General features: G+C 44.7%; 2 protein-coding genes across 14 annotated transcripts in view; both read left to right on the forward strand.

The window, feature by feature from the left end:
• The window catches only part of SEPTIN2 (septin 2), a 40156-nt gene extending 26402 nt beyond the window's left edge, over window positions 1-13754 (forward strand). For 3 of the 4 annotated variants that reach the window (XM_015111559.3, XM_015111558.3, XM_028831357.2), the window contains 6 exons: window positions 2566-2667; window positions 3302-3447; window positions 5954-6037; window positions 7611-7668; window positions 9843-9973; window positions 11663-13754. In XM_015111559.3, coding sequence (XP_014967045.1) covers window positions 2566-2667; window positions 3302-3447; window positions 5954-6037; window positions 7611-7668; window positions 9843-9944 — 492 coding nt within the window. In that variant the 3' untranslated portion in view covers window positions 9945-9973; window positions 11663-13754. Of the gene's footprint in view, window positions 1-2565; window positions 2668-3301; window positions 3448-5953; window positions 6038-7610; window positions 7669-8985; window positions 9100-9842; window positions 9974-11662 lie in introns of those variants that run through there. The other variant, XM_077958134.1, reaches the window with a different exon arrangement.
• Window positions 13755-16019: 2265 nt separating this feature from the next.
• The window catches only part of FARP2 (FERM, ARH/RhoGEF and pleckstrin domain protein 2), a 148544-nt gene continuing 138784 nt past the window's right edge, over window positions 16020-25779 (forward strand). For 4 of the 10 annotated variants that reach the window (XR_013402291.1, XR_013402294.1, XM_001091489.5 and 1 more), the window contains exon 1: window positions 16020-16123. The gene's annotated coding sequence lies outside the window, so the exon portion shown is untranslated. Of the gene's footprint in view, window positions 16124-22680; window positions 22741-25779 lie in introns of all 10 variants that reach the window. The other 6 variants (XR_013402292.1, XM_015111550.3, XM_077958138.1 and 3 more) reach the window with 3 other exon arrangements.

Raw genomic sequence — 25779 nt, forward strand, 5'->3', positions numbered from 1 at the left:
ACAGATATACTTCTTATTTTTAGATGTTGACTGTCACGTTGCAGATGATTTCACCTGGTTTGACTTTCATGTTTTCACATTTTTTCTGGTGTTTTTTTCCAAAGCAGTTTTTAAGCAGCACGTAGTCATGTTTGGCAGCCTGTTCCTAAATTGTCTCAAGTGCCTGCCAGTGTTTTAGGAAGTATTTGAACCTTTGAAGAACCCCTGGAAGCATAGACGTTTTTATGCTAATAAATACTTTAGCAATTCCCACTTAGGGGAACTTTACCTTTTGTACTCTGCTACATTAAATTTCTGTGAGATAGAGATGGGGGTGGTGTCAGGGTTAGAATGCTCTAATTCTCATCTCTAATCCTGTATGCAAAACACTTAGTGCTTGATTACAACATCTGAGGTGAATCAAAATACTTCGAGCTTTTATCCCTTCCTCCTTGGGCCTCTTTAATCACTTCTGTTTCTCCAGTTTCTCCTTGATGCCTACCAGTTTGTTCATTCTGCTGTATCTGAAAGAACCTCTTGCCTCCTGCCAGCCTCTACTAGCCTCTTGCCTTCACCAGCCTATCTTTTAGTCAGACACTTACTGGTAGCTGTTACCTGCCCTCCCCATGATTGTGTTCACTCAGGCTTCCTGTCATCCACCTGCAGTTGCTCTCTCATGGGCTTGGCCAACAGTTCAGTTCTCAGATGTGGGCCCCACCCGTGGGGTTGGTGTGATTGGCAGTTCTCCTGAAACTTCCCTTCCTTGGCTGCTGAGCCACTGTGTTTGCTTTTCTCTCTGCTGCTTTTTACCACCTACCTTCCTGAGCCCTGGAGGTCAGTGTTCCTTAATATTATTTTGATCACATTATTTCTGTGGCTTCTGATTTGCCCTTCCAAGTATCTTATTTCTTGTTGTGAACCACACGTGCCCACAGGAGTCCTCTTTTGACCACTGATGAACTCCTGTCCTTCCAACTTCCCTCTCTCTAAATGGTCCCACAATTCTTGAAATCTTCCAGATTGAGAAATGTGTACATTATTTTTTATTCATCACTTTCTGACTCCTCTCCTTACTTTTAAATAGCTTACTAAATGTTTCCAAACTCTTCTCTCCTCCAAAGTATAAGCTCCATCTTTATGAGGCCAGCATAGGACAAAAGATGAGGTTGGCGTGGATGGGTAATAGACCAGGAGAGGGGCCGTGAGATGAGGACAAGTGAACAAGTTCATGCTTCTTATTGTTCAGTTTCTCCCAGAGATAAGATAGTTCCTCCTATTTAGGAATAAGGATTTATGTAAAGACTGAAGGTCGAGTTACAGAATCAAGGATGTAGAGAGGAGGGCCTTTTCTGGAGTTCTGAATTAGTACAGACATTGTGCTAAGACCAAATCTCTCATCCATTCAAGCCCTTTTTAGGTCACATTAAGGCTTTCCATTCTTAAAACCAGAGAGCAAATCCAGTGCACAGTTTGAGGTCAGGATATTTTCTGCTCACGTTGCTTTTGTTCTCTCTTCCCTGGATGGCTCGGGTACTGGGGTGAGACGAAACAAAGCTGTGACCTGCCTGGTGCCTGTTAAGAGTGCCCACCATCTAGTGGGCATTTGAGTGCTGGGGTTTTAATTGATTGACTGATGAATGAGTTCGTATTTCAACGTCAGCCCAGCAAGCCCCATCCCCCACACTATGCCTGCTTGATAGGTCAGACTGGGATTTTGCTGCTGGCTGCTTGGCTACCTGTTGAATGAAATACAGATCCCCCGGTCGCTAGTCTGGTGTTCATGGAACTCTCTACTTTGTAACTCCAATTTTTGTTCCCGTATCCAACTGGATGTCTTAGATTCCAACCTTTTGAATTTCTTGTTGTTCTCAAAATCCACTCCATGTGTCTTCTCTGTACCTTTGACAAGGTTTTTTTTTTTTTTTTTTCCCCCATCTGGGGTACATCTTCCTTCTCTCTGCTTTTAAGACTCCTGCCTGTTCTCCAGGGTCTTCTCATGCCTATAGCTTCTCTGCGGCAATTGCCCTTCTTGAGGCTGATTGTGATATGATTTCCATTTTAGCTGTTGTGTTGGGGCTATCGTTAGTCTTCCTACTGCTTTGTACATTGAGGGTAGTGGTGCATTACTGCTTTTTTTTTTTTTTTTTTTTGAGACGGAGTCTCGCTGTGTCACCTAGGCTGGACTGCAGTGGCACCAGCTCGGCTCCCTGCAAGCTCCGCCTCCCGGGTTCATGCCATTCTCCTGCCTCAGCCTCCCCAGTAACTGGGACTACAGGCGCCCACTGCCACGCCTGGCTAATTTTGTGTATTTTTAGTAGAGACAGAGTTTCACCGTGTTAGCCAGGATGGTCTCGATCTCTTGACCTTGTGATCCGCCCACCTCAGCCTCCCAAAGTGTTGGGATTACAGGCATGAGCCACCGTGCCTGGCCGCAGTTTTATAAATTTATTTGACAGTAACTTGCATAATCAGTTTGATTATTGACGTTTGAATGATTCTGATGTATTTCTTACACAATGAGTTAGAATTGGCTATAATAACATAGGCAGTTTGCTAAAATTGATCCTGGTTTTGTCATTCTCTCAGATTCTGGATGAAATTGAAGAACATAACATCAAAATCTATCACTTACCTGATGCAGAATCAGATGAAGATGAAGATTTTAAAGAGCAGACTAGACTTCTCAAGGTAAGAACTGGCTTCAAATGCACAACATAAATAACTCCTGTTTACTGTTGTCCATGTTAAGATGAGAGCGATTGTCTGGGTATGTTGCTTTAAATATATTTTAAGGCCTCGCAGTGGCTCATGCCTATAATCCCAGCAGTTTGAGAGGCCAAGGCAGATGGATCAGTTGAGGCTAGGAGGTCCAGACCATCCTGGCCAACATGGTGAAATCTCATCTCCATCAAAAATACAAAAATGAGGTGGGTGTGGTGGTGCACACCTGTAGTCCCAGCCACGCGGGAGGCTAAGGCGGGAGAATCACTTGAACCCAGGAGGCAGAGGTTGCAGTGAGCTGAGATCGTGCCACTGTACTCCATCCTGGCGACAGAGCAAGAGTCTGTCTCCCAAAAAAAAATACTGTACAGCTATCACCTAAAGCTTAGAAATTTTATTGTAGGTTTAATTTGTTTTCATACAGTTTGTCCCATGTGGAAGGTATCTGACAGTTCTCAAGAAAATGTTACGTACCCCCAGATTTCCAATTAAATTTTGTAGTCAGTAGCAATGTGTTAAGTCTGTGCTGATGTTCTCGTGTTCACAGTGAACTCTGGGGTTCCCTGTGTGGAGCCTGTCTACTCTGTGTGTCTCTTTCTAGGCTAGCATCCCGTTCTCTGTGGTTGGCTCCAATCAGTTGATTGAAGCCAAAGGAAAGAAGGTCAGAGGCCGCCTCTACCCCTGGGGTGTTGTGGAGGTGGAGAACCCAGAGCACAACGACTTTCTGAAGCTGAGAACCATGCTCATGTAAGACATTTGGTGTGTTCTTTCTGGCAGAATTTGGCATGAAGAATATGGATTTTAAACGGGGTGTACACTTGACCTCCAAGGTAGTTGCAGCCAGCAGCTTCATTGCCGTCCTCAGTGTTTCTCACATTGCAGAACTGGTGTGGGGCTGTTGCAGCTTGGTGCTGAGAACCCTCACCCAGGGGCCCTCTGTGGCACTACTAAACTAACTCTTCTGCCTGTGGCCTGTAACCTGTAGTACCTTTCCTTCCTGCTAAGATCTTATATCTTTGATGTTAAAAGGAGACTAGAACCTAAACTGGGGTCTGAGAGGTCCTCGGTGCTGGTAAGGAAATGGTCAGACTGTGTAGGCTCCTGGTCCGCTGCTCCAGGCTGAGCCACACCTGGGCCCTGCTCCCCAGTCTGAGACTCATTGGATGGCCCTGGTTAGCTTTTTGTGTCTTCCATTTATTATTAATAACAATTACAGACCTGACTACAAAAATAGACGTCTTTTCCTTTAAAAATAAATTTCATGGCTGGGCGTGGTGGCTCACGCCTGTAATTCCAACACTTTGGGAGGCCGAGGCTGGCGGATCTCGAGGTCAAGAGTTCGAGACCAGCCTGACCGACATGGTGAAACCCCATCTCTACTAAAATTACAAAAACAAAATTAGCCGAGCGTGATGGCACGCACCTGTAATCCCAGCTACTCAGGAGGCTGAGGCAGGAGAATCACTTGAACCCGGGAGGCAGAGGTTGCAGTGAGCTGAGATTGCGCCACTGCACTCCAGCCTGGGAGATGGAGTGAGACTCTGTCTCAAAATAATAAAAATAAATAAATTAATTAATTAATTTCACAGGGCCGGGCGCGGTGGCTCAAGCCTGTAATCCCAGCACTTTGGGAGGCCGAGACGGGCGGATCACGAGGTCAGGAGATCGAGACCATCCTGGCTAACACGGTGAAACCCCGTCTGTACTAAAAAATACAAAAAACTAGCCGGGCGAGGTGGCAGGCGCCTGTAGTCCCAGCTACTTGGGAGGCTGAGGCAGGAGAATGGCGTAAACCCGGGAGGCGGAGCTTGCAGTGAGCTGAGATCCGGCCACTGCACTCCAGCTCGGGTGACAGAGCGAGACTCCGTCTCAAAAAAAAAAAAAAAAAAATTAATTTCACATACAGTAGCATGCATACATTGCTTTTACTTTGGAAAAAAGAGGCTGAGGCCGGGTGCGGTGGCTCACACCTGTACTCCTAGCACTTTGGGAGGCCAAGGCGGGCGGATCACTTGAGGTCAGGAGTTTGAAACCAGCCTGGCCAACATGGTGAAACCCTGTCTCTACTAAAAATACAAAAAAATTAACCAGGCGTGGTGGTGGGTGCCTGTAGTCCCAGCTACTTGGGAGACTGAGGCAGGAGAATCTCCTGAACCTGGAGGCAGAGGTTGCAGTGAGCCGAGATGGCGCCACTGCACTCCAGACTGGGCAACAAGAGCGAGACTTCATCTCAACAAAAAGAACAGGCTGAGAGTATCGCTTAAACTATACCTCTTTTATCAGAGGACTTCAAAGAATGACCGATATGGAGAAATCAATGTTTTGATTAGCTGAAAGTTGCTATATATTTGCCACATGTCTCACTTAGTTTAACAATTTGTAGTAAGTTAAAATCAGTAACATGTTAAAACATCCAAGCTCTGTCAAACACAATTTAATGGTCGTGTAAGAAGTTAAGTGCACTCAGCTCCTCCAGGGCTGCATCCTTGGCTGTCCCTATCCCCATTATTGAGGGGGGTGTAGAGGCTGAAGACGGGGTTTGGGGACTTCACTTTAGTGTCAGTTGTGTGTTTCTCACAGTGAGGTAGAGTGAGCCCCTCCTTGGCTATCTCAATCCATTTCCCTGGATCCTGAATAAATAGGAGTGTGTTACAATGTTTTGCTCATTCTGGACTGCTTAAGTATTTTGAGTAAGCTAGGCAATTAAGAAGTCATAAGATGAATGGAAGGTTGAGTTGTTGACTAATATTCTTGGATCCAGAATATTAGTCCTTCACTTTATGGTCTTCTGCATAGCTTAAGCGAACCAACTCTTTCTTCTTAGAGTAATATATAAATTTTGAGTTATAGGAGGCATGAATATTTTCATTACATTTTCTGTAAGTCCTGTTAGAAGAGTGTCTTCTATTTCAGACATTGTTGACCTAAAAATCTCTTAAAATCTGTCTATCTGCCATCCTGTGGTAGAGATGGCCTCATACGGGGTGGCATTGCCTCTGGCAGAAATCCTGCTGAGAGACTCAGTCCAGACCTGTGTTTGTGTATCATTGATTGGGGAACAAAGGGAGAGCTATACCTCATTAGACGTTTCCACGGCCATACTCCTTATCCTGAAATCCCAGCAGCTTTATGTACAATTTACCAAGTAATTTTAATTACTGCTATTTTTTCTATGTACTTGATGGGTGGTTTTTTTCCTCGTGAGAATGTCACATGCATGAGGCCACCTTAGTGTATTCCTCTTCTCTTTCAGCACACACATGCAGGATCTCCAGGAGGTGACCCAGGACCTTCATTATGAAAACTTCCGTTCTGAGAGACTTAAGAGAGGCGGCAGGTCATCATCACACTGTGCCCCTTCCTCTGTATTGGTCACCCTGAGCCATGATGTTCCTCTTCCTCTGTGTGTTCAGCTCAGCCTTCTTGACCATTAAGCAACATGGTTTGGTTTCCTACTCAAAAGTTACTACAAAAGAGTTGTTAATTTAATCAAATTATGCTCTTTCAACCTTTTAAAAAAAAAGTACATTTAATGATACGCACATACAAACTTTAGGCCAGGCATGGTGGCTCATGCCTTAATCCCAGCACCTTGGGAGACCAAGGCGAGGTAGATTGCTTGAGCTCAGGAGTTTTGAGACCATAGGATTACATGGTGAAATCCCATCTCTACAAAAATTAAAAAAAAAAAAAATTAGCCGAGCATGGTAGCACATACTACTCAGGAGGCTGAGTTGGGAGGAGCAGTTGAGCCTGGGAGGTGCAGTGAGCCATAATTGCACCACTACACTTCATCCTGGGCAATAAAACAAGACCCTGTCTCAGAAAACAAACAAACAAAGACTTTAGACCTTTAGGACAGGCCAGAGGCTTGTGTCGAGTCCTCCTTCAAAAGCATCACTCTGTACATGAGGACAAACTTGTTGCCATTAAGAAACTGCAGCGCCTGCGTTAAGGGTGAGGCCAGGATGAGTGACTTCCGAGCAGCCAGTGGCCACTGAAGCAGCAGCTTCAATCCTTGTAAAGTCCTGCAGCCGCCCTCACTCACCTTTTCTTTTTAGCCATGCTAATATGTCTTTATGTAAGTTATACATACGTTGTCCACAGTGAAGTCTAATTACGAGTTTGGAAACCACATTAAGAAAGATTTTAGAGGCAGCTAGAAAATTCCACCCTCTGGAAGCTGAGCAGGCGCTGGCCCTGAGACAGGGATTAGTGTGCTCTGCAGAGCGTGATGCTCAGGTGTGCTTGGGGAGCTCGCCCTTTGCCCCTCGCTCACTCACACAGATCCTGCTCCTTCCTTAAGTGTGGTGACTACATTCATATTAATAAAGAATAGCTCATCTCAAAGTGAATTCTTCAGATAATACCTGTTTTTTGAGTGGGTAACAGCAAGTGTTGTCACTCAAGCCTAGAGTAAGAAAAGTCTCTTCAATGTTCCATTTCATGTTGTTTGAACTTTTTAAAAAAATCATTCTGTTTCCTTTTTATTCATTATATCTTTAATTGGAAAAATGATAGGCCGGGCGCGGTGGCTCACGCCTGTATTCCCAGCAATTTGGGAGGCCAAGGCGGGCGGATCACTTGAGGTTCGGACGAGCCTGGCCAACATGGCGAAACCCCGTCTCTACTAAACATAAAAAAATTAGCCGGGCGTGGTAGCGCGCTTCTGTAATCACAGCTACCTGGGAGGCTAAGGTGGGAGAATTGCTTGAACCTAGGAGGTGCGGGTTGCAGTGAACCAAGCTCATGCCACTACACTCCAGCCTGTGCGACAGAGCAAGACACCATCTCAGTAAAAAAAAGGAGGATGAATACATGTCATTTTAAATTTTAAAGTAGAATTTGTTGGGGGTTATCAAATAACTATTTGTTGCAGCATTATAATTCTGATTTCTTTCAATTCTTAGGAAAGTGGAGAATGAGGACATGAATAAAGACCAGATCTTGCTGGAAAAAGAAGCTGAGGTAAGTAGAAAAGTATTATTGATTGGTTGGTTGTTTTGTTTGTTTTGAGACAAGGGTTTTGCACTGTTGCCCAGGCTGGAGTGCAGTGGTGTGATCTCGGCTCACTGCGACCTCTGCCTCCCGGGTTCAAGCCATTCTCCTGCCTCAGCCTCCTGAGTAGCTGGGACTACAGGTGCCCGCCACCATGCCTGGCTAGGTCTTTTTTTATTTATAGTAAAGATGGGGTTTCGCCATGTTGGCCAGGCTGGTCTCAAACTTCTGACCTCACGTGATCTGCCCACCTTGGCCTCCCAAAGTGCTGGGATTACAGGTGTGAGCCACTGCGCACAGCCGAAAACTACTGTTCTTGTGACTAAAGCTGTTTCGTGTTTACATTGATAGATACCATTGGTAATTAACTTATAATTTATAGTTTTTCTTTTTTAATTTGTTGAGGATACATACAACTATTTTATTACTATATATACACATGTATATGTAATAATAAACATGGATACTTACATAGCATACATAATGCTTCATATATTTAGCTGAAAGACTTTGGAGACAATTTAGTAATGTCACTGATTTTTGTAAGTAGATCATAAATATGGAAATACGCGCTGTTGTAAAGGTGGCATTCAGATCTGCTGGAGTTTTGGAAGGCAAACACATTATTCAGTAAACAATAGGATCATAATGGGCTAGCCTGTTGGAAACAGAAAGAAAATACTTCTTTTGTCAAATTAATTCAATATTGATCAAATATTTAAATGTTAAAAATAACCACAAAGTTACCTGAAGAAGATTTAGTTGAATGTTTTATAATACTTTCCTGGAGGCATTTCTGAATACATACAAATCATAATGATAAGGATAAAGATGAATTAATGTTCACTGTTTTTGGCCAGGCACTGTGGGTTACACTTATAGTCCCAGCACTTCAGGCGGCCAAGGTAGGAGAATCACTTCATGCCAGGAGTTCAAGACTAGCTAGGGCAACAGAGTGAGACCCCCCCGTCTCTACAAAAAAATTAAAAAATAATTAGCCATGCATGTCGGCATGCACTTGTAGTCCCAGCTACTCAGGAGGCTGAGGCAGAAGGATTCCCTGAGCCCAGGAGTTCAAGGATGCAGTGAGCTATGATTGTGCCACTGCAGTCTAGCCTACGCAAAAGAGCAAGATCCCATCCCTTTAAAAACAAATGTGTATATATATGTATGTATATATATTATTTTTATTGTGAGGCCTTCGTTGCCCTCCAGAAAAGCTGACTCATTCCCATTCCCCTTTACTTTGCATTTCCCACTGTCATCAGTCTCTTTCCCTCCTTTTAGGTTAGAAAATTTCTCATATTGGCCGGGCGCAGTGGCTCACACTTGTAATCCCAGCACTTTGGGAGGCGGAGGCGGGCAGATCATGAGGTCAGGAGTTTGAGACCAGCCTGACCAACATGGTGAAACCCCATCTCTACTAAAAATACAAAAATTAGCTGGGCGTGGTGGTGTGTGCCTGTAATCCTAGGTACTCAGGAGGCTGACGCAGGAGAATTGCTTGAACCCGGGAGGTGGAGGTAGCAGTGAGCTAAGCTTGTGCCGCTGCACTCTAGCCTAGGCAACAGAGCGAGACTCTGTCTTAAGAAAATGTATCGGCCGGGCGCGGTGGCTCAAGCCTGTAATCCCAGCACTTTGGGAGGCCGAGACAGGCGGATCACGAGGTCACAAGATCAAGACCATCCTAGCTAACATGGTGAAACCCCGTCTCTACTAAAAAAATACAAAAAACTAGCCGGGCGAGGTGGCGGGCGCCTGTAGTCCCAGCTACTCCGGAGGCTGAGGCAGGAGAATGGCGTGAACCCGGGAGGCGGAGCTTGCAGTGAGCTGAGATCTGGCCACTGCACTCCAGCCTGGGCGACAGAGCAAGACTCCGTCTCAAAAAAAAAAAAAAAAAAAAAGAAAATGTATCATATTGTCTTATCTTTCTTTGGTTATTGTTTCTGTTTGACTTGCATATTCATATCATTTACTTGGTTTTCTCTTTAGCTGTTGGTTTTTTAATCGATTGGTAAGAAGTCTTTATATAATAACTCTGTCATGTTTTGGGAAAGTATAGAAGTTGAAATTTTAGGAGTCACAGAACACCCAGAAGTAATGTTCAAAGATAGCAAACCTTGAAAACCTATGTGTGTTCACAGCTCCGCCGCATGCAAGAGATGATTGCAAGGATGCAGGCGCAGATGCAGATGCAGATGCAGGGCGGGGATGGCGATGGTGGGGCTCTCGGGCACCACGTGTAAGGCCATGTGCACGTACCAAGAAGTCACAGGTAGGCCCTGTTGTCCCTTAGCCTGGAAGACAGGCAGTCGTTACTAACATTGTTGTAGCAGCTTAAATATGACAGGTTCCTCCTTAAGCCTCATTAATATTTTGCATTTTGAAGTAACTCCATCACTAATCTTAAACGAGAAGAGATTGCTCCTGAAAAAAAGAAGCCACTACTTTGCCACCTACTTTCTAGTAAAGATTTCTCACATTTTTGTCTCTTTTTTTTTAATAATTATAACTTTTATTTTATTGGGGTACATTTGCAGGTTATTTTCTAAGCTTGCAAATATCAACATTAGAAGGAAATTATGTATTAAAGCACCTTTATTAGTTGTATTATTGGAAATTTGTTAATTGTTAAAACATCTCTTTAAAGGGAATAAAAATGTATTATTAAAACAGCTTGTACAGATTAAAAGTAAAGATGGCACAAGGAAGAAGAATTATGCCAGGTAGATAAGGATTCCCTGGATGGAGACCGCTGACCTCCTGTTCCTCAGATAGCTTTGTCCTGACTGACGGTCATTAGTGTGTGCTGGTCTGCCTGCTTGAAAAGAATCTGCAGACTCTAGACACTGAGGATCAGGAAAAGGCAATGCCCACTCCCTTGTATCTTATGGACAGGCAGGCTCTGTGAACTGGCCAGGTGGCCACTCCCATCACTTGCCAGAGGAAAAGCATGAAAGGTAAAGTCAGGTAACAACCTAAGAGTCCAAAGAAGAGGGTAGGTCACATGATGCTGGGGTAAAGGCAGACCTTATACAAGAGATGTGATTAGAGCTTGAAAGAGAGTTTGAGTTGGCCAAGATGTGAGGAAGAAACTTTGGGAATTTTGTAGATGGTCTCCCCTAAAATTCAGGGACCTCATTCCGGAAGCATGAGTGTGTTCATGAAAACGGGGAAGGGACAGCGTGGGTGGGCAGAAGGCAGGGAGTCTTTAGGCCTCCATGTCATATGGACAAGTGGCTGAGGAAGGACCCAGAGTGTCTTGCTGGAGCCTTAGTCACCAAACCCTCTTGCAGCTTACTGGGAAAGGTGTTCATTGTAAAATACAGTATTTACACAAAATGCACAAAAATATGTATGTACAGTTTGATAAGTTAATGTAAAGAAAACATCCATGTCACCCCCAGCTGGGTCCAAGTTGGTTGCTTTAGTTTCATCATCACATTGACACCTTAGAATAGTCCTGAGGGTATGTGCTCAGTTCACACTTTACTGATAAGGAAATTGTTGCTGCTCTGAGAGTTTAACATTATTTGCTGATGGTCCCATAACTTTTAAACGATGGCCTGCTGACTCTAGAGGCTGGTCCTGCATAGCCTGTGTTGGCATGTGACTGGGGAAGTGAGGGTACAGTGGAAGGAGACAAGGATGCCTCAGCTGTGCAGCTCATTTGAAGCAGGAAGCAGTGACAGGTGTTTGCTCATTTTGTCTGAGCTTCTGGTTTCAACCTTATGGAATGAAAATTTTACTTTTAGATAGATAAAATTTTATTTCTGTATACTTCTTAGTTTTGCGGCATTTCCAGTTTCCAAGAGCCTTATGAGTGGTGTTTTGATTCAGTTAACTTTGTGGTCATGTAAGCCCTGCCTTTTGCTCAGTTTATGAGAAAAGTAGAACTTAATGATCAATGCAGCAGACATTGCCTCACTCACACTTAAGTGTGTTTTGTTTTCTTTTTTTCTAGAAAACACTTTCCTGGATAAAAAAGAAAACATTCCAGATGCGTGATCCAGCTGTGTGTTTTCAATCCTTGGGAGGGTGCCATCCACATTTTAACAGTACCTGTGCCTGAGAATTTAATTTTTAAAAGACTTTTGATGTGTTTTTTGTATGAAGTACTTTTAACATATGTATTTCATTGCTATGTTACACTCTGTATTTTGTGAGGTGAATGTTTTCCTTTTCTTTCTCCCTAACCACTAATGTTAGAATTGATTTCCAAGAATCGGCATGTATGCTTAATACTGAATTTCTTTGATTTAACTGACTTAACAACTGACTAACCATTGATGAGCACTCCTGATTTATATCTAGAACATTCAGATTTACCCATAATATGAGTGGTAGAGGTGTGAGCCTAGTGATGTAGAAAGATGCACTGACTTGGTGCAAGGCCATCTGCTTACCACATCATACCATTTGGAGACTCTTTGCTTCCTTGCTTTTATGTTTGTACACAACACCTAAAACCAGTTTTGCTGCTATAATTCTATACTGTTGATTCGTCTTGTGATTTTATCTCTTAACCAAATAAAACAGAATAGAATTTCCTAATGAGATACATCTTTATACTTAAACAGCTTTTTTAGAGGTGAGTTTTAAAGAAGTCTCTTAATTCTGATCTAGGTCATTTTTAAAACCCCTGCAAAGAACTCACCGCAAGCCCCTTTTTGTAGTGTTCTCCACTAATACTGGTTATCCTGTGTTCTCCACTAATACTGGTTATCCTGTGTTCTCCACTAATACTGGTTATCCTGTGCTACAGAGAAAATCAAAGTAGTCATGAGCTCCAGTTTTTGTATTGCAATTAAGACTCTTACCTACAAAACGAGATTCAGTAAACTTTTTACTCAACCAAATTAAAATTTTTAAGGAAAATTAGCAGTTGGTCTATTCAGAATCCAACCTTTTTATATTTTATATTGCACTTTAGTGTATTTTCTGTAACTGTAGTAGATCTGCCTCCCCTGTGGAAATTGGGGTCTGTTGGTGGGCGTGTTCCTGAAGCACAGCTTCACTGAAAAGTGTTTCCTCCCTAAGGCCTTGGTGCCCTGAACCTCTGATGCCTACCGGGTGTTCCTGATTTGGGTTTCCTTTAAATACCCCCTTTTTGAGTGACTTTCTGATGGGAGGAAAATAGCAGTAATCATTTTTTTGTGTGCAGACTCTCATTTATTTTTAGCCATTGTCGTTTTCATTCATTGTGTATAATATAAACCATGTGTCTTGTCAAAGTGAAAGACATTTTAAATCTGTAGCATGGGCTAGTGGGCAGGTGCACACAGTCGAAGCCACACCTGATCCGTTTTCTGTGCACTGTAGCCTTAGTGTCACCTTTCTTCCTGTGTCTCCCTGTGGTACACTCCAGCAGTTGCCTTTTTTATCATTTCTACTGAAGTTGGGAAATTCAGCCCGAGAAAGTGACAGATGAAAGGAGACAATGGTTGTGTAGGGAGATGGAGAAAATGCTTAATCTGAGGATGAGACAGGGTTTTTGGTTTTTGTGGGGGCTAGAAAAAAAAAACATAAAATGAGACAGTTAAATGATAATACGAAGGTGTGCTACAGAAAATCTGGTATTCTTGCTAACATTGCCCCTTCACTGTTGCTTAATTGTGAATGGCCAAAAGCTATATGTTACGGCTTGTTGTGTGAAGGTGACTAAGCAAAAGTGTTCCATGACTTTAGAGTACATCCATGCAGAGTCCATTATTTGAGTTTGCCATTTAATAACTTTGTTGGAAAATCTATAAAAAAGAAAAACAAGTTTGCAAGTGACTAAGCCCCGCATATGTTTGAGTGAAAGTACTTCAGGCACGCTGCCTCCTGGTATCAGCTCTGCAGGGAGGGAGGACCCACACTGCTACACTTCTCATCCCCTTTGGCTTTACTGCCCAAATCTAAATAGATACTTTTGATTATAGATAACTGCTCTTTTACTAAGAGATAGTCTCTACCTGTAGAAATGTATTTTGAAAACACTTATTTTACACAGCAATTTTGTATCCATTTATACTAACCTTTTATCAATAAAGTACTATTGTTTAGATATTAAATGAGTATTTCTCTTGGTTATTTGCAAGGGAAAGTTGTGAGGTTTTCTGGGAAAATTCAAAGTCTTGAGAACATCTGTGTATAAAATCAAGAAAAATTACTTGCATCAATAGCATCAGTAATGAACAACTGTGTATGTATTGGAGATTGAGCCCAAAAGAAAGCACCAAAGATTGAAAAGGAATTATTTATAGGTGATCAGATCATCTACTTAGAAAGTATAAGACATCTGGTGAAAATTAACACTAAGAGGTCAGTGATACCTATTTACTAATTAGAAAATGTAGTGAGAAAAAGATCACATTGATAATAGCAACTACTAAATTGCTGGAAATGTAAGTGAATGACTGAAATATAGGAAGAAATTTCTAACCTATAAATTTTCGAGAGTAGGTTAAGAAGACTCTACTGCTTGAGTAAAGGAAACTGGAAACCTGAACTGATCTGGGTGGCTGGATGCCTACACTCCAAGGCCTCTAGCCTTCTTGCTGCCCACTGGACTGACCATCCTGGGACCCACCTGGGCCCCTTTTACCTTGCTATCAGTGTTTTCTGAACTTCTTCCTTATAGACTCCTGGGTACTAGAACTCTTGCTGTCTCTCCTTCCTCAGCTGACAGCTGCCACGCCTGCTGCCTTCCCTCCAGACTGCCAGACTCGGGTCCCCAGCACACACCCCGCAGCCTGCCAGGGGTCAGTACCACTCTCTGGCCAGGCTCTCACCTGCACTATCCCCACCCGGCCCTGTCTGCCTGCAGGCAGGGTCCTCTGTTCTGGGGCGTGTGCACTGCTCTGGGCCTGGTGCTGTCATTGGAGGCTGGTTAGAGGAAAAGCCCCAGAGGTGGGTGACACATGAGTGGGGGGAGCATCCCGCAGGGCTGAGCCCAGTCTTGGTGTGCCCGGTTCTGGGGCGTGTGCACCACTTGGGGCCTGGTGGTGTCACTGGGGGCTGGTTAGAGGAAAAGCCCCAGATGTGGGTGACATGAGGGGAGCATCCCACACAGCTGAGCCCAGTCTTGGTGTGCCCAGGTCTCAGACCCCATAGTTGTCTCAGGAGAAGCAGAGGTTCCCCTGAGCCAGCTTTTCTCCTGTCTGGGCTTTTGGGAAACGAAGGGTCAGGCTTCACTCTGGAATCCACAGCACCATGGGAGAAGTCTCGTAAGTGCCTGGGTGTTTCCTGAACTTAATTATTACCTCAACAGCCACATGGTGACAGTGGGTTCCAGGGGCGGGCTAGGAGGGCACGATGGGTAAGGTCTTGAAGAACACATGAAGCCCTCGAGAGAAGGGAAGTATGGTACAGCAAGTCAGGTTTCCATTCTCTAGTGGGGGTCCCTAGGCGAGAGGAAGACCGTCCTGGCCGCCTCTACGGAGCAGCCTGTCTCAGCCTTAGCACACGGGTGATCCTTCGATGATCCCCTTCGGTCCCTGTAGCCCCACGAGGGATGCAATGCGTAAGGGTAAGGAGGAGGCTGGCGGTCAGGGACTGAGCCGGAGGGTGCAAGGAGAGCCGCTAAGACCTACCCCCCGCCCACCGAACCTAAGCCTCGCCCAGAACCTAGCCCCGCCCAGCGAGCCTACCCTGTCCTAGGACCTAGCCCCGTCCCCCGAACCTAGGCCTCGCCCAGGACCGAGCCCCGCCCAGCGAGCTTAGACCTGCCCTAGGACCTAGCCCCGCCCGCCGAACCTAGGCCTCGCCCAGGACCGAGCCCCGCCCAGCGAGCCTAGCCCTGTCCTAGGACCTAGTCCCGCCCGCCGAACCTAGGCCTCGCCCAGGACCGATCCCCGCCCAGCGAGCCTAGCCCTGTCCTAGGACCTAGTCCCGCCCGCCGAGCCTAAGCCTCGCCCAGGACCGAGCCCCGCCCAGCGAGCCTAGCCCTGTCCTAAGACCTAGTCCCGCCCGCCGAGCCTAAGCCTCGCCCAGGACCTAGTCCCGCCCGCCGGGCCTAAGCCTCGCCCAGGACCGAGCCCCGCCCAACCAACCGAGGCCCCGCCCAGCGAGCCTAGGCCTCGCCTAGGACACTGCCTCGCTCCGCACGCCGACGCCCCGCCCAACGAGCCGAGCTCAGCACAGATTTAGATTCTACGTCGCTGCCCGCCTGGTCCCGCCCGTTCTCCGTCCATTCACCAATGAGAACTCGATCTTGCTCTTTGAGGCCGCGGGCTGGGGAGGCTCCGCCTTGGCGCCGCGCAGGCCAATCGACTGCGCGTCCGCGGCGCGGGGGCGGGGTCAGGGCGGGGCGCGCGGCGCGGGGGCTGCCGGCGGGCAGTCGGGAGCAGGCGACGCGGACGCGAGTTTGGAGGCTGCAGCTGGCGACTGAGGAGGCCGGGCCAGGCCGGTGAGGACGAGGCGGGCGAGCGAGAGGGCGAGGGTGAGGACGTGGAGCGGCCTGGGCGCGAGGGGCCGGGGTGGGCCTCTCCGGGTGGGCGGTGAAGCCTGAGGCCCGAGGCGAGAGGCCCAGGCGGGGCGGGCGCTGAGGCCTTGGTCCACCAGAGGTGGTCCCGCCCGGCCTCTGAAGGCCTTCGTGAGGCGGCTGGAGCTCCTAGGCGGGTCCCGGTTAGAGGAGCTCCGTCTGTAGGGAGCCTGCCCCGTGGGGGCAGGCGGGGCGGTGGGCCGGGGAGTGGCCCGCGTGGACTCCCGGGTTGAGGGGTGCCGCGTGGAGGAGGCCAGTGGGGCTGTAGACCGGGGAGTGTCGCGCGTGGACTCGCGGGTTGAGGAGTGCCCCGTGGAGGCCGGCAGGGCCGTGGGCCAGGGAGTGTCCCACCCCGGAGGGACACCCCAGAGTGGGCCATAGGGACCCGCACGGTGTGGGCTTGGAGGTGCCTGGTGGAGGCATTTTGAGCCGTTTGCCTTTTTAGTGTTTCTTTAAATTGTGTCTTAATTTAGGTGGGAATCAAGTGTTAGGTGTTCGTATTTTTACTCCACTGAGGGCTGGAAATACTTCTAAGCCAGTGGGTAGCCTACCATGGGAAACCCATGAAAACTGGGGACCAGAGTGTGGCCCAGTACATTACACACCCAGATTACAGGCACCTTTTCCATTTACGCTATGGCAGCAACCCGCTGGCCTATCATGTGCCACTAATGGATGTGAAAAACAGAAGTTAGAACAAGGCATCATTGAAGGAAAGATTGTCAATTCATAGTGTTAAAAAAGGATGGGCAGATTTAAAACCCCAGGCCAAATCTTTAAAGGGTAGTTTTTCTCTCTGGGTTTTTTTGTTTGTTTGTTTTGTTTTTTCCCATGAGGTTTTTTTGTCTCGGCCACTGTGGAAATGTTTGATAACCCTGACGTGCCGGTGAGTTAGCGTGTTGGTCTTGTGTAGACTGCCTTGTAACAGGCGACACAGATTTTCTCAGTACCAGAGAAACGGGAGAGGACATTTGAGATAGAGAAGCATGGAGTAACCTTTACTTGTAGGCCAAATATAATTTAAATTTTCTACACCTGCTTGTTGAAAGTTGTTTTTTGTTTTTGTTTTTGTTTTTGAGGTCCTTAAAAGTTTGGGAAGATCTTCATGGTCCTTATTTATTCAGTTTTCCAAAACTCTTCAGAGACGTGACCAAGTTGCACAGCCCCATTTTAAAGTACAGGAAAGGGAGGTTGAGAGAGATGGAATGACCAGTTTAGGGTCACACCTGGGGTACTTGCAAATACCATCTGTACTTTTCATGCGCGCTATCCTTGTTGCAGATTCTCATTAGATGGTTCACTATTAACAAACTAAATGCTGATGATGCAGTTTCCTGGACTGCAGAAGTTTGCTGGCTTATTTACATACAGGACTATCAGTTGTTAGTAGATTTCCAGGTTCCTTCTATACTAATTCGTTTCCCAAAGAGGAAGTCGATAGAAGGTGTATTCATTTATCTCTGCCTCAGGTTCCTTATTCAAAAAATGAGTTTAAAATGTACTTACCTTGGCCAGGCACAGTGGCTGTAATCCCAGCACTTTGGGAGGCTGAGGCAGGCAGATTACTTGAACTTAGAGGTTCCAGACCAGCCTGGTCAACAGGGTGAAACCCCATCTCTACTAAAAATACAAAAATTAGCTGGGCTGGTGGCGCACGCCTGTAATCACAGCTACTTAAGAGGCTGAGGCACGAGAATCACTTGAACCCAGGAGGTGGAGGTTGCATTGAGCCAAGATTGTGCCACTGCACTCCATCCTGGGCGACAGAGTGAGACTCTGTCTCAAAAAAAATAAAATAAAAGCTATGTTAACAAGATGCCTGACATAAGGTAAGCACTTAATAAATGTTAGCCATTATTATTATCAGGTGGACAAATCCGAGTAGAAAGTAAAACAAGCTACCCATGGATATTTACAAAAAGTTGAGAAAAAATTAGGCAATAATTAAGCAACTTTATCCTGTTTGAAGGGAATGATATGAACTGGATTGCCAAAGCAAAAATCAATGCATGGGCAATTCCATGTGAGCTCATTTAAATCCATTTGGCCCAAGGAATTCAGTTGCTTCCTTCCTTCCCAAACACCCCTGCTTCTAGTCACATCAATACCTCTTCTATATTCAGACAGTAACAGATTTTTCTTGCTGCTGCTTACCCTTTCAGTTTTGTTCTTATTTTTCCTTCACCCACTTTCATATCAGCTTGCCAGCTTCCCCTTTACTCAGTGCTAGATACGCAGGCAAAACCCCATTGTAGTGTTGGGTGCTGAAATGAGGTAATTCCAGTCGTGTTCTTTGAGATCAGAATATAGAGTGCTTTGTCAACATCACAGGGAGTTGAAAAGTTGAGGATCCTACAAAGCATTATGATAAAGCCCAGTCTTTGGTGATTTTCTGGGGAGCGTTTAGTTGACAGTGATTCTGTAAATTGGTGTAATCTTTTTGGAAAGTAACTAGCAGTATGTGGTAAAGGTTTTGATTTTGGAATCACACTCTTCGAAACAATCTGATAAACTTTGCTGTGTCGGTATGGTAGAGTAGTCCATAGCAAGTAAACATGCTTCAGCAAGCCGAATCCCATCCTCCCATCCAAGGAAAATTTGAACCATTTTGATCCATGGAAATAGGCTTTAAAATGTGAATTAACTGAAAAGTCGAAATGGTGTGTACACAGCAATTATAGTGTTGTAAAAATACTTGAGGACGTGAACAAGATCAGGAGGGTAGTTAGAGTGATGTAAGTGGTTTTATTTTAAGAGTCATGAATTGTTTTCCCCTAAACTGGTGTTTTAGTTTATTGCCATTTTAAAATTCAAAAACAAAAAGGCCCTATAGTGTTATAGGATGCAGTGATGAATCTTGCTTAATCCCGTCTTTCTCCTCCCCAGCCCATCCTCCTGATTGCTTCCCAAAACGAAAATTTGGTCATGTCCTATCCAGCTGCAAAACCTACTTAGGTATGGGATTCCATCCATTTGGCCCACTAGAGTTCGCACAGCACAACCCCAGGCCACCTCGGGTGTCGCGGCCCAACTATCCTCATCCTTTCCCAGCTGCTCCTGCAGTTTCTATGTATTCCCCTGCCTGTGCACACACTATGCCCTTTGTCCACCTGGTCTCCTGTTCCCCTGTGAGGGAAGCTGCTCCGGGTCAAGCTAGCCAGCGGTGCTGCCTCTTACTTTCTGCTCTCTCTGACTGCAGTGGGCAGGTCGTACTGGTTACTTTCTCAGTCGTCTCCCTTTCTGAATTAAACTTCTGTGTCTTTGCGTGCTCTGTGCGCACCATGAAATCACAATGGGGTGGAGGCCGCTTGTGGAGCTGAGTGACTGCTAACAAGTCACTAACCTTTCTGAGCCTGAGTTCCTTGATGCCAGCTGCACATGGTTATTGTGAGGATTAAATGAGATGACATAAGCGAAGGGCTTGTCGTGCATCTCCCTGCAGTGGTGGTCATACAGGACATGGTAGCCGTTGTAATGTGTACCAGGGCATTTTCGAGGCCTTGTCTTGGACCTTGTCCTCTTGATGAAGCCTCCTCTGTCTCCCTCCACCTGCCAACTTCCTCTCTAGCATCCTCACTTTACTTACTCCAGGGCACTTAATCACCATTTAATATATGTTAGGTACTATTGTCTTTGTATTTGTCCACTATGTAGGGGGGGATTTTTCTCTCTTACAAACTCCTGTATCCCTAAGCATTTAGACTTGCCTGAAAGAGAATAGAGCTCAATAAATATTTGAATGAATTAATCAAATTTCATCTGAGGCAGAGGCAGATGCCAGGTTTTATGGAGCTTGAAGGTATACAATTTGGGGGAAGGGGAGAACTCTTTAAGAAAAAAAATGCAAAGTTACAAATAAAAACTAATTTAGAAAGTGAGGCTGGGCGTGATGTCTCATGCCTGTAATCCCAGCACTTTGGGAGGCCGAGGTGGGTAGATCACGAGGTCAAGAGATCAAGACCATCCTGGCTAACACGGTGAAACCCATCTATACTAAAAATACAAAAGATTAGCCGGGTGTGGTGGCACGTGCCTGTAGTCCCAGCTACTCAGGAGGCTGAGGCAGGAGAATCGCTTGAACCTGAGAGGCGGAGGTTGTAGTGAGCCAAGATCTTGCCACTGCACTCCAGCCTGGGTGACAGAGCGAGACTCTGTCTCCAAAAAAAAAAAAAAAAAGTGAATATTTAGAATGAGAAAGTAACAAATTTGAAAAAGCTGATCAATAATGCAGATGGCTAAGTTGAGGAAAGTAACGTTTGTTAATTATCTAATACACCTGTGTAATATTTTTCCTTTGGCTGTGTACTTTTTAACCACATTTTCATATGACAGGGTATAGAAAGAACTCAGTGATTCCTCTAGCACAGTTGATAAATTTTTATTGTTGATAGGGTATATAAAACTTATGGTTACACATATAGACGTATTTGCTGTTTCTAGTACTGCTTCAGGTTGGTGTCCCAGAAAAACAGGTGTTCAGGTAAATCCTGTTTTGCACAATTCCATTCAAAAAAGAAAAAAAAACCACATCTAAGGCACACAGAATTGTACTGCTATATTGATTATTTTTCTGGTAACTGATCTATTCGCTTATATTTTAGCACATCTGATGGTAAATTCCCCACAAATGAGCATCTGGCTCCCTCTATTTCAAACCGTGTTTCCTTTCCACTGCCCACACACTTCCCTGAGTCAGGCCCCATCGGACCTATTCACATTGCCACGGGATCCTTGGCCCTTCACCTTTATTTCATAAAAGCCTGGGTGAACCAGCGCAGTGGGTGATAGCAGCATTTCTGGAAGCAATACCTGCATTGAGATGGCTGGTAATCACCTAAGTTTGCATAGTAGAAGTAACTGTAAACAGCATAAATGTGTCCTGTTAAACCCAAACTAAATGTCTTTCTCCAACTTAATGTACCCTTAGGTGGATCTCAAAAATGCTAACAGCCCCTCCCAAGCTACCTGACATGAAAGGGAAGAGGAACAGAGGCAGAGTTGCAGTGGGAAAAGGCAGTAGTCTTAATCGATTGCCATTAGAGTATTTTGGGGGTAAATTTTACAAAAGTGTATGACCATAGGGACACTCTGCTTAGGGCCTTTCTCAGGATGTTGGAAGGAGTTGGTGCAAGTGAGGGCTGAGAAACCTGAGCCAGACTAGCTCTATAGTGAAACTGCTTTTGTGGGGCTAGTTTCCTGGTCCCTGGCTTGATGCCAGATAACCCAGTAGGGGAATGTGGGGTGAGCATGCTAAGTGAATCTCCCAGGAGCTAGTGGGAATATGTTTGGGAAGGAGGAACTATTTTTAGAAATTGTTTAAATTACTAGACTTTATTAAATCTCTTGTCCCCTTTATGATTATGATTATGACTATGATTTTTTTTCACCCAGGCTGGAGTGCAGTGGCTCAATCTTGGCTCACTGCAACCTCCGCCTCCCACATTCAAGCGATTCTCCTGCCTCAGCCTCCCAAGTAGCTGGGATTACAGGTACACGCTACCACGCCCGGCTACTTTTTTTGTATTTTTAGTAGAGACAGGGTTTCACCATGTTGACCAGGCTGGTCTCGAACCCCTGACCTCAAGTAAACCACCCGCCTCCGCCTCCCAAAGTGTTGGGATTATAGGCATGAGCCGTCGCGCCCAGTCCCCCTTTATGATTAAAATCTCAGTTGCTTTGTTAGTATAGTAGTTAATAAGATGAATGTTGGAAAACAAGTACCAGTATCTGAACAAAAAATGTAACCCAGAGAGTGTTTAAAAATATTAATTTTTAATTGAACTATTTTTGAAAGAAGAGCAAATACAACTCTAAGGGGAAAGACAGTTATTCCAGCTTTCTCTTGGAAGGTAAGTAGTGGCATACTGTAGGTAGCCCCTATCAGTTAAGACTTTTAAAGCCGGTAGTACTTCTGCAGGATTCTGTAGAGAAACCATCTGACTTCAAAGATAATGTATACTTATCACTGTAGACGATTTGACAAATACATAAAATTAGGAAGAAGAAAATAAAAATCAGTCCTCTTACCCCTCCCAGTGATAACCACCGTAAATATGTTTTAAAATGCATGGATGTGGAGCTGTGGTTCTGGGAGGTGGAGGGAGCATACTCCATCCTGCCTCTCCCACTGTCTGTAGCTATAAGACCTGGACATGTGCATGGAGCAGCTGTTGAGGACTCCGACAAGTAAACCATAACAGGCGGATAGGGGAGAAGGCCAGAATTTGAAGCCCCTCTTTGCACCAGTAGTGAGTTTCCTGTCTTCCCTTCGGCATCCCCTGCCCTGGACTCCAGCTGTCTGAAACCTGGAGGCAGGTACCCAGTGTGAACAGGGAGAGCTACAGGGTAGTTCTGTAGTTGGGCCCCAAGACAGAAAGTGGGAGAAAGCCATCATTTTTTTCCCTCTTGGTGCCTCTTCTCCGGTCAGCCCTGCAGTGGCACGAGTGTGTGAACACCTAAAACGCTTAGGGAATGGGGAAAACCCCAGTTGCCTTTTTATTCTCTTCCTCCTGCAGCTCAGTCCCAGGCAAGATGCACGCAAAAGAAGAGCATGGCTAAACGGAGTAATTAAAGCCGTAAGTTTCTGGTTGGAGTCTGAAAGGGGGAGCCCAGGTAACTGGAAATGATACTAGGGAGATTCCAGAAAGGGAAGAACTCAGGAAAGTGGCCCCATAAAGTTGTTAGTTAACTTACGGGCTCAACACTGAGCTATGCATGTGTAATGTGACCCACAACAGGTTGCCAAAGACAGAACTCAACTATGGGATAGACCATCATCGCCTGGGAGGCAGGCTGGCCACCAAGCAAGTAGGGACCTGCAGGACATTGCTGAGGAACACTGCAAAGGCTTTGAAAGTGAAAGTGACGCTAAGACCATGTTCTACAGAAGGCTGATCAGCACTTGGGGACTGAATCCAGCCAGGCCAGTGCCTGCTCAACAAAATACCAGCATTCCCCATAGGATTTAAACAAGATGAAGGGTCTCTAAGAGCGTAAGGTTAAAAATGTCCAGGATACAATACAAAATTTACTCAGCATGTGAAGAACCAGGAAAATATCAACTCGTGAAAAAAGACACAGGCTAAAGCTGAGGTGGTGCCCATGTTGGAATTATCTGACACACTGTGGTCTGCAGATTTGTGGCCTCCATGAGCTTGACCTCCTAGTGTTTATCCTGGGAATATGCGACTTACTTGGCAAAAGCACGTTGCAGATATAAGGAAGGATGCGAATCAACTAGCCTGGATTCGTTGTCTAGATTATCCAGGTGGGCCTTAGGTAATTATATGAGCCTTTAAAAGCAGGGATCTTCCTCCAGCTGGTAGCAGATGGGGAAGGCAGAGAGACTGGAAGTGTAAGAAGTTTTCAGCGTAACATTTCTGGCATGGAAGATGGAAGGGGCCATGAGCCAAGGAATGAGAATGACGAACAGCTGACAGCCAGCAAGAACTAGGGACCTCAGTCCTATACTCACACAGACTTGAATGAGCCTAGAAGTGTATTCTGCCCCCAAAAAATCCAAGTAAGACCCTGGGTCATCTAACACCTTGACTTAGACCTTTTGAGACCCTAAGCAGAGAATTCTGGTGAGTTACATTACACCCAAACTTCTAACCTATAGACACTGTGAGTTAATAAAAGGCTTATTTTAAGCTGCTAAGTTTGTGGAAATTTGTTAGGGCTACAGTTAAAAAAAAAAAAAAAAAAAAAGGGCCGGGCGCGGTGGCTCAAGCCTGTAATCCCAGCACTTTGGGAGGCCGAGACGGGCGGATCACGAGGTCAGGAGATCGAGACCATCCTGGCTAACACAGTGAAACCCCGTCTCTACTAAAAAATACAAAAAACTAGCCGGGCGAGGTGGCAGGCGCCTGTAGTCTCAGCTACTCGGGAGGCTGAGGCAGGAGAATGGCGTAAACCCGGGAGGCGGAGCTTGCAGTGAGCTGAGATCTGGCCACTGCACTCCAGCCTGGGCGACAGAGCCTGACTCCGTCTCAAAAAAAAAAAAAAAAAAAAAGTTAAACTTTATAAAGCCCCTATTATTAAAATAGTCCAAGAAGTAAAGCTACTCTTGAAACAGATGGAAATATAGAAAGTCTTGGCAAGAAAATAGAAGATATAAAGAAGTGGGAATTTTAGTGAAAAATACAATAACTGAAATAAAATGGAGGTGATAAAGGAAAGAGTGAATTCATAATGCATGAATTTACAATTCTTTAAATCAATTTTTTTGGTTTATTTTTAATCTTTTTAATACTTTTTGTTTTTTGTTGACAATTATTCCTTCACAATCATTCTTAATATATCTTTTTTGCTCTACATCCTGAGAGAAACTTCTCTAGTAATGAACTATGGAAATCATCCCTGTGAATATAGTCTTAGTTTTTTAATCTGGAAGAATTTGCGCTGTAGTCTATTGGACTGGAAGCCATGCCAGATGTTAGTCTCACCCCTGCACAAATCAGGTCTGTGGCCTTGAGCAAGCAGCTTTGTTTTCTAGGCTATAGTTTCTTATGGAAAGTAGAGACTGGGCCAGGATTTCATAAAGTAGGAGCTTCTCTCTCCCTCACTGTCAGCTTGAACTCTTGCATGGGTTCCTTGAATCCTTATGTACATCAAAAATTATTGCTAGATTTGTTTTTTGTTTTGACTTGTGGAAAATTCCAAACATTCAGAAAAGTAGAGAAAATAATAAAGCCCATGTATCCAGCTTCAGTAATCAACACATGGACAATCTTTTTTTCCTATACCCACCTCCACTGATCCCCAGCTCGTTGGATTATTTTAAAGTAAATGCTAGATATTATTTCGTTTTATCCGTAAATACTTTAGTATGCATCTCTAAGAGAGAGGGACTTTTTCCCCTTCCTGTACCCACAATACCACTAAAACACTAGAAAATAATATTAACCTCTTAATATCATCTGATACTTAGGATTCACATTTCTCTGATCTGTAAATATTCGATTCAGGATTCAAATAAGGTCCTATATATAGCATTTGATAACATCATACCTTATAGATAACATGTCTTAGCAGTTTGTATTTACACACATACACCGTTTCCTTTTTTTGTTGCCATTTATCAAAGAGACAAGGTCATTTATCCTGTAGGATTTCTTTGTAGTCCTTTTATTCCTTAAGATATATTTTACTGGTGATGTAGAATGGAGTTACTGGGCTTTAAAGTCACTTGAAGTAATTTTCTTTAGTTTAGCTGATGTCTTGATTTACAGTTAAGACCATTTGTTTCATTTTGTTTGGGTTTTTACGACTTGCTTTTCTAAAATATTGATTTAATTTTGCTTTCTAATTATGTGAAACCATTTATGAAGTTCCCATATCAAAACTGCTAAACACCGTGTACAGCTTCCAACATTGTTTACCCCTTTCACTTCCTCCCTCATAGGTAATGATTTTCATTAGTTTTTGGTTTATGCTCTATTTTTTTTTTAATATAAACAAATACATACCACTTTGGGAGACTAAAGCAGTGGGATCCCTTGAGCCTGAGAGTTCGAGACCAGCCTGGGAAACCTAGTGAGACATCATCACTACTAAAAAAAAAATTATATATGTTTTCCTCTTTTAACAGAAGTTAGCATGCCATGCACCTG

Source organism: Macaca mulatta, chromosome 12 (genome assembly GCF_049350105.2).
Source record: "Macaca mulatta isolate MMU2019108-1 chromosome 12, T2T-MMU8v2.0, whole genome shotgun sequence".
Classification (NCBI taxonomy): Eukaryota; Metazoa; Chordata; class Mammalia; order Primates; family Cercopithecidae; genus Macaca; species Macaca mulatta.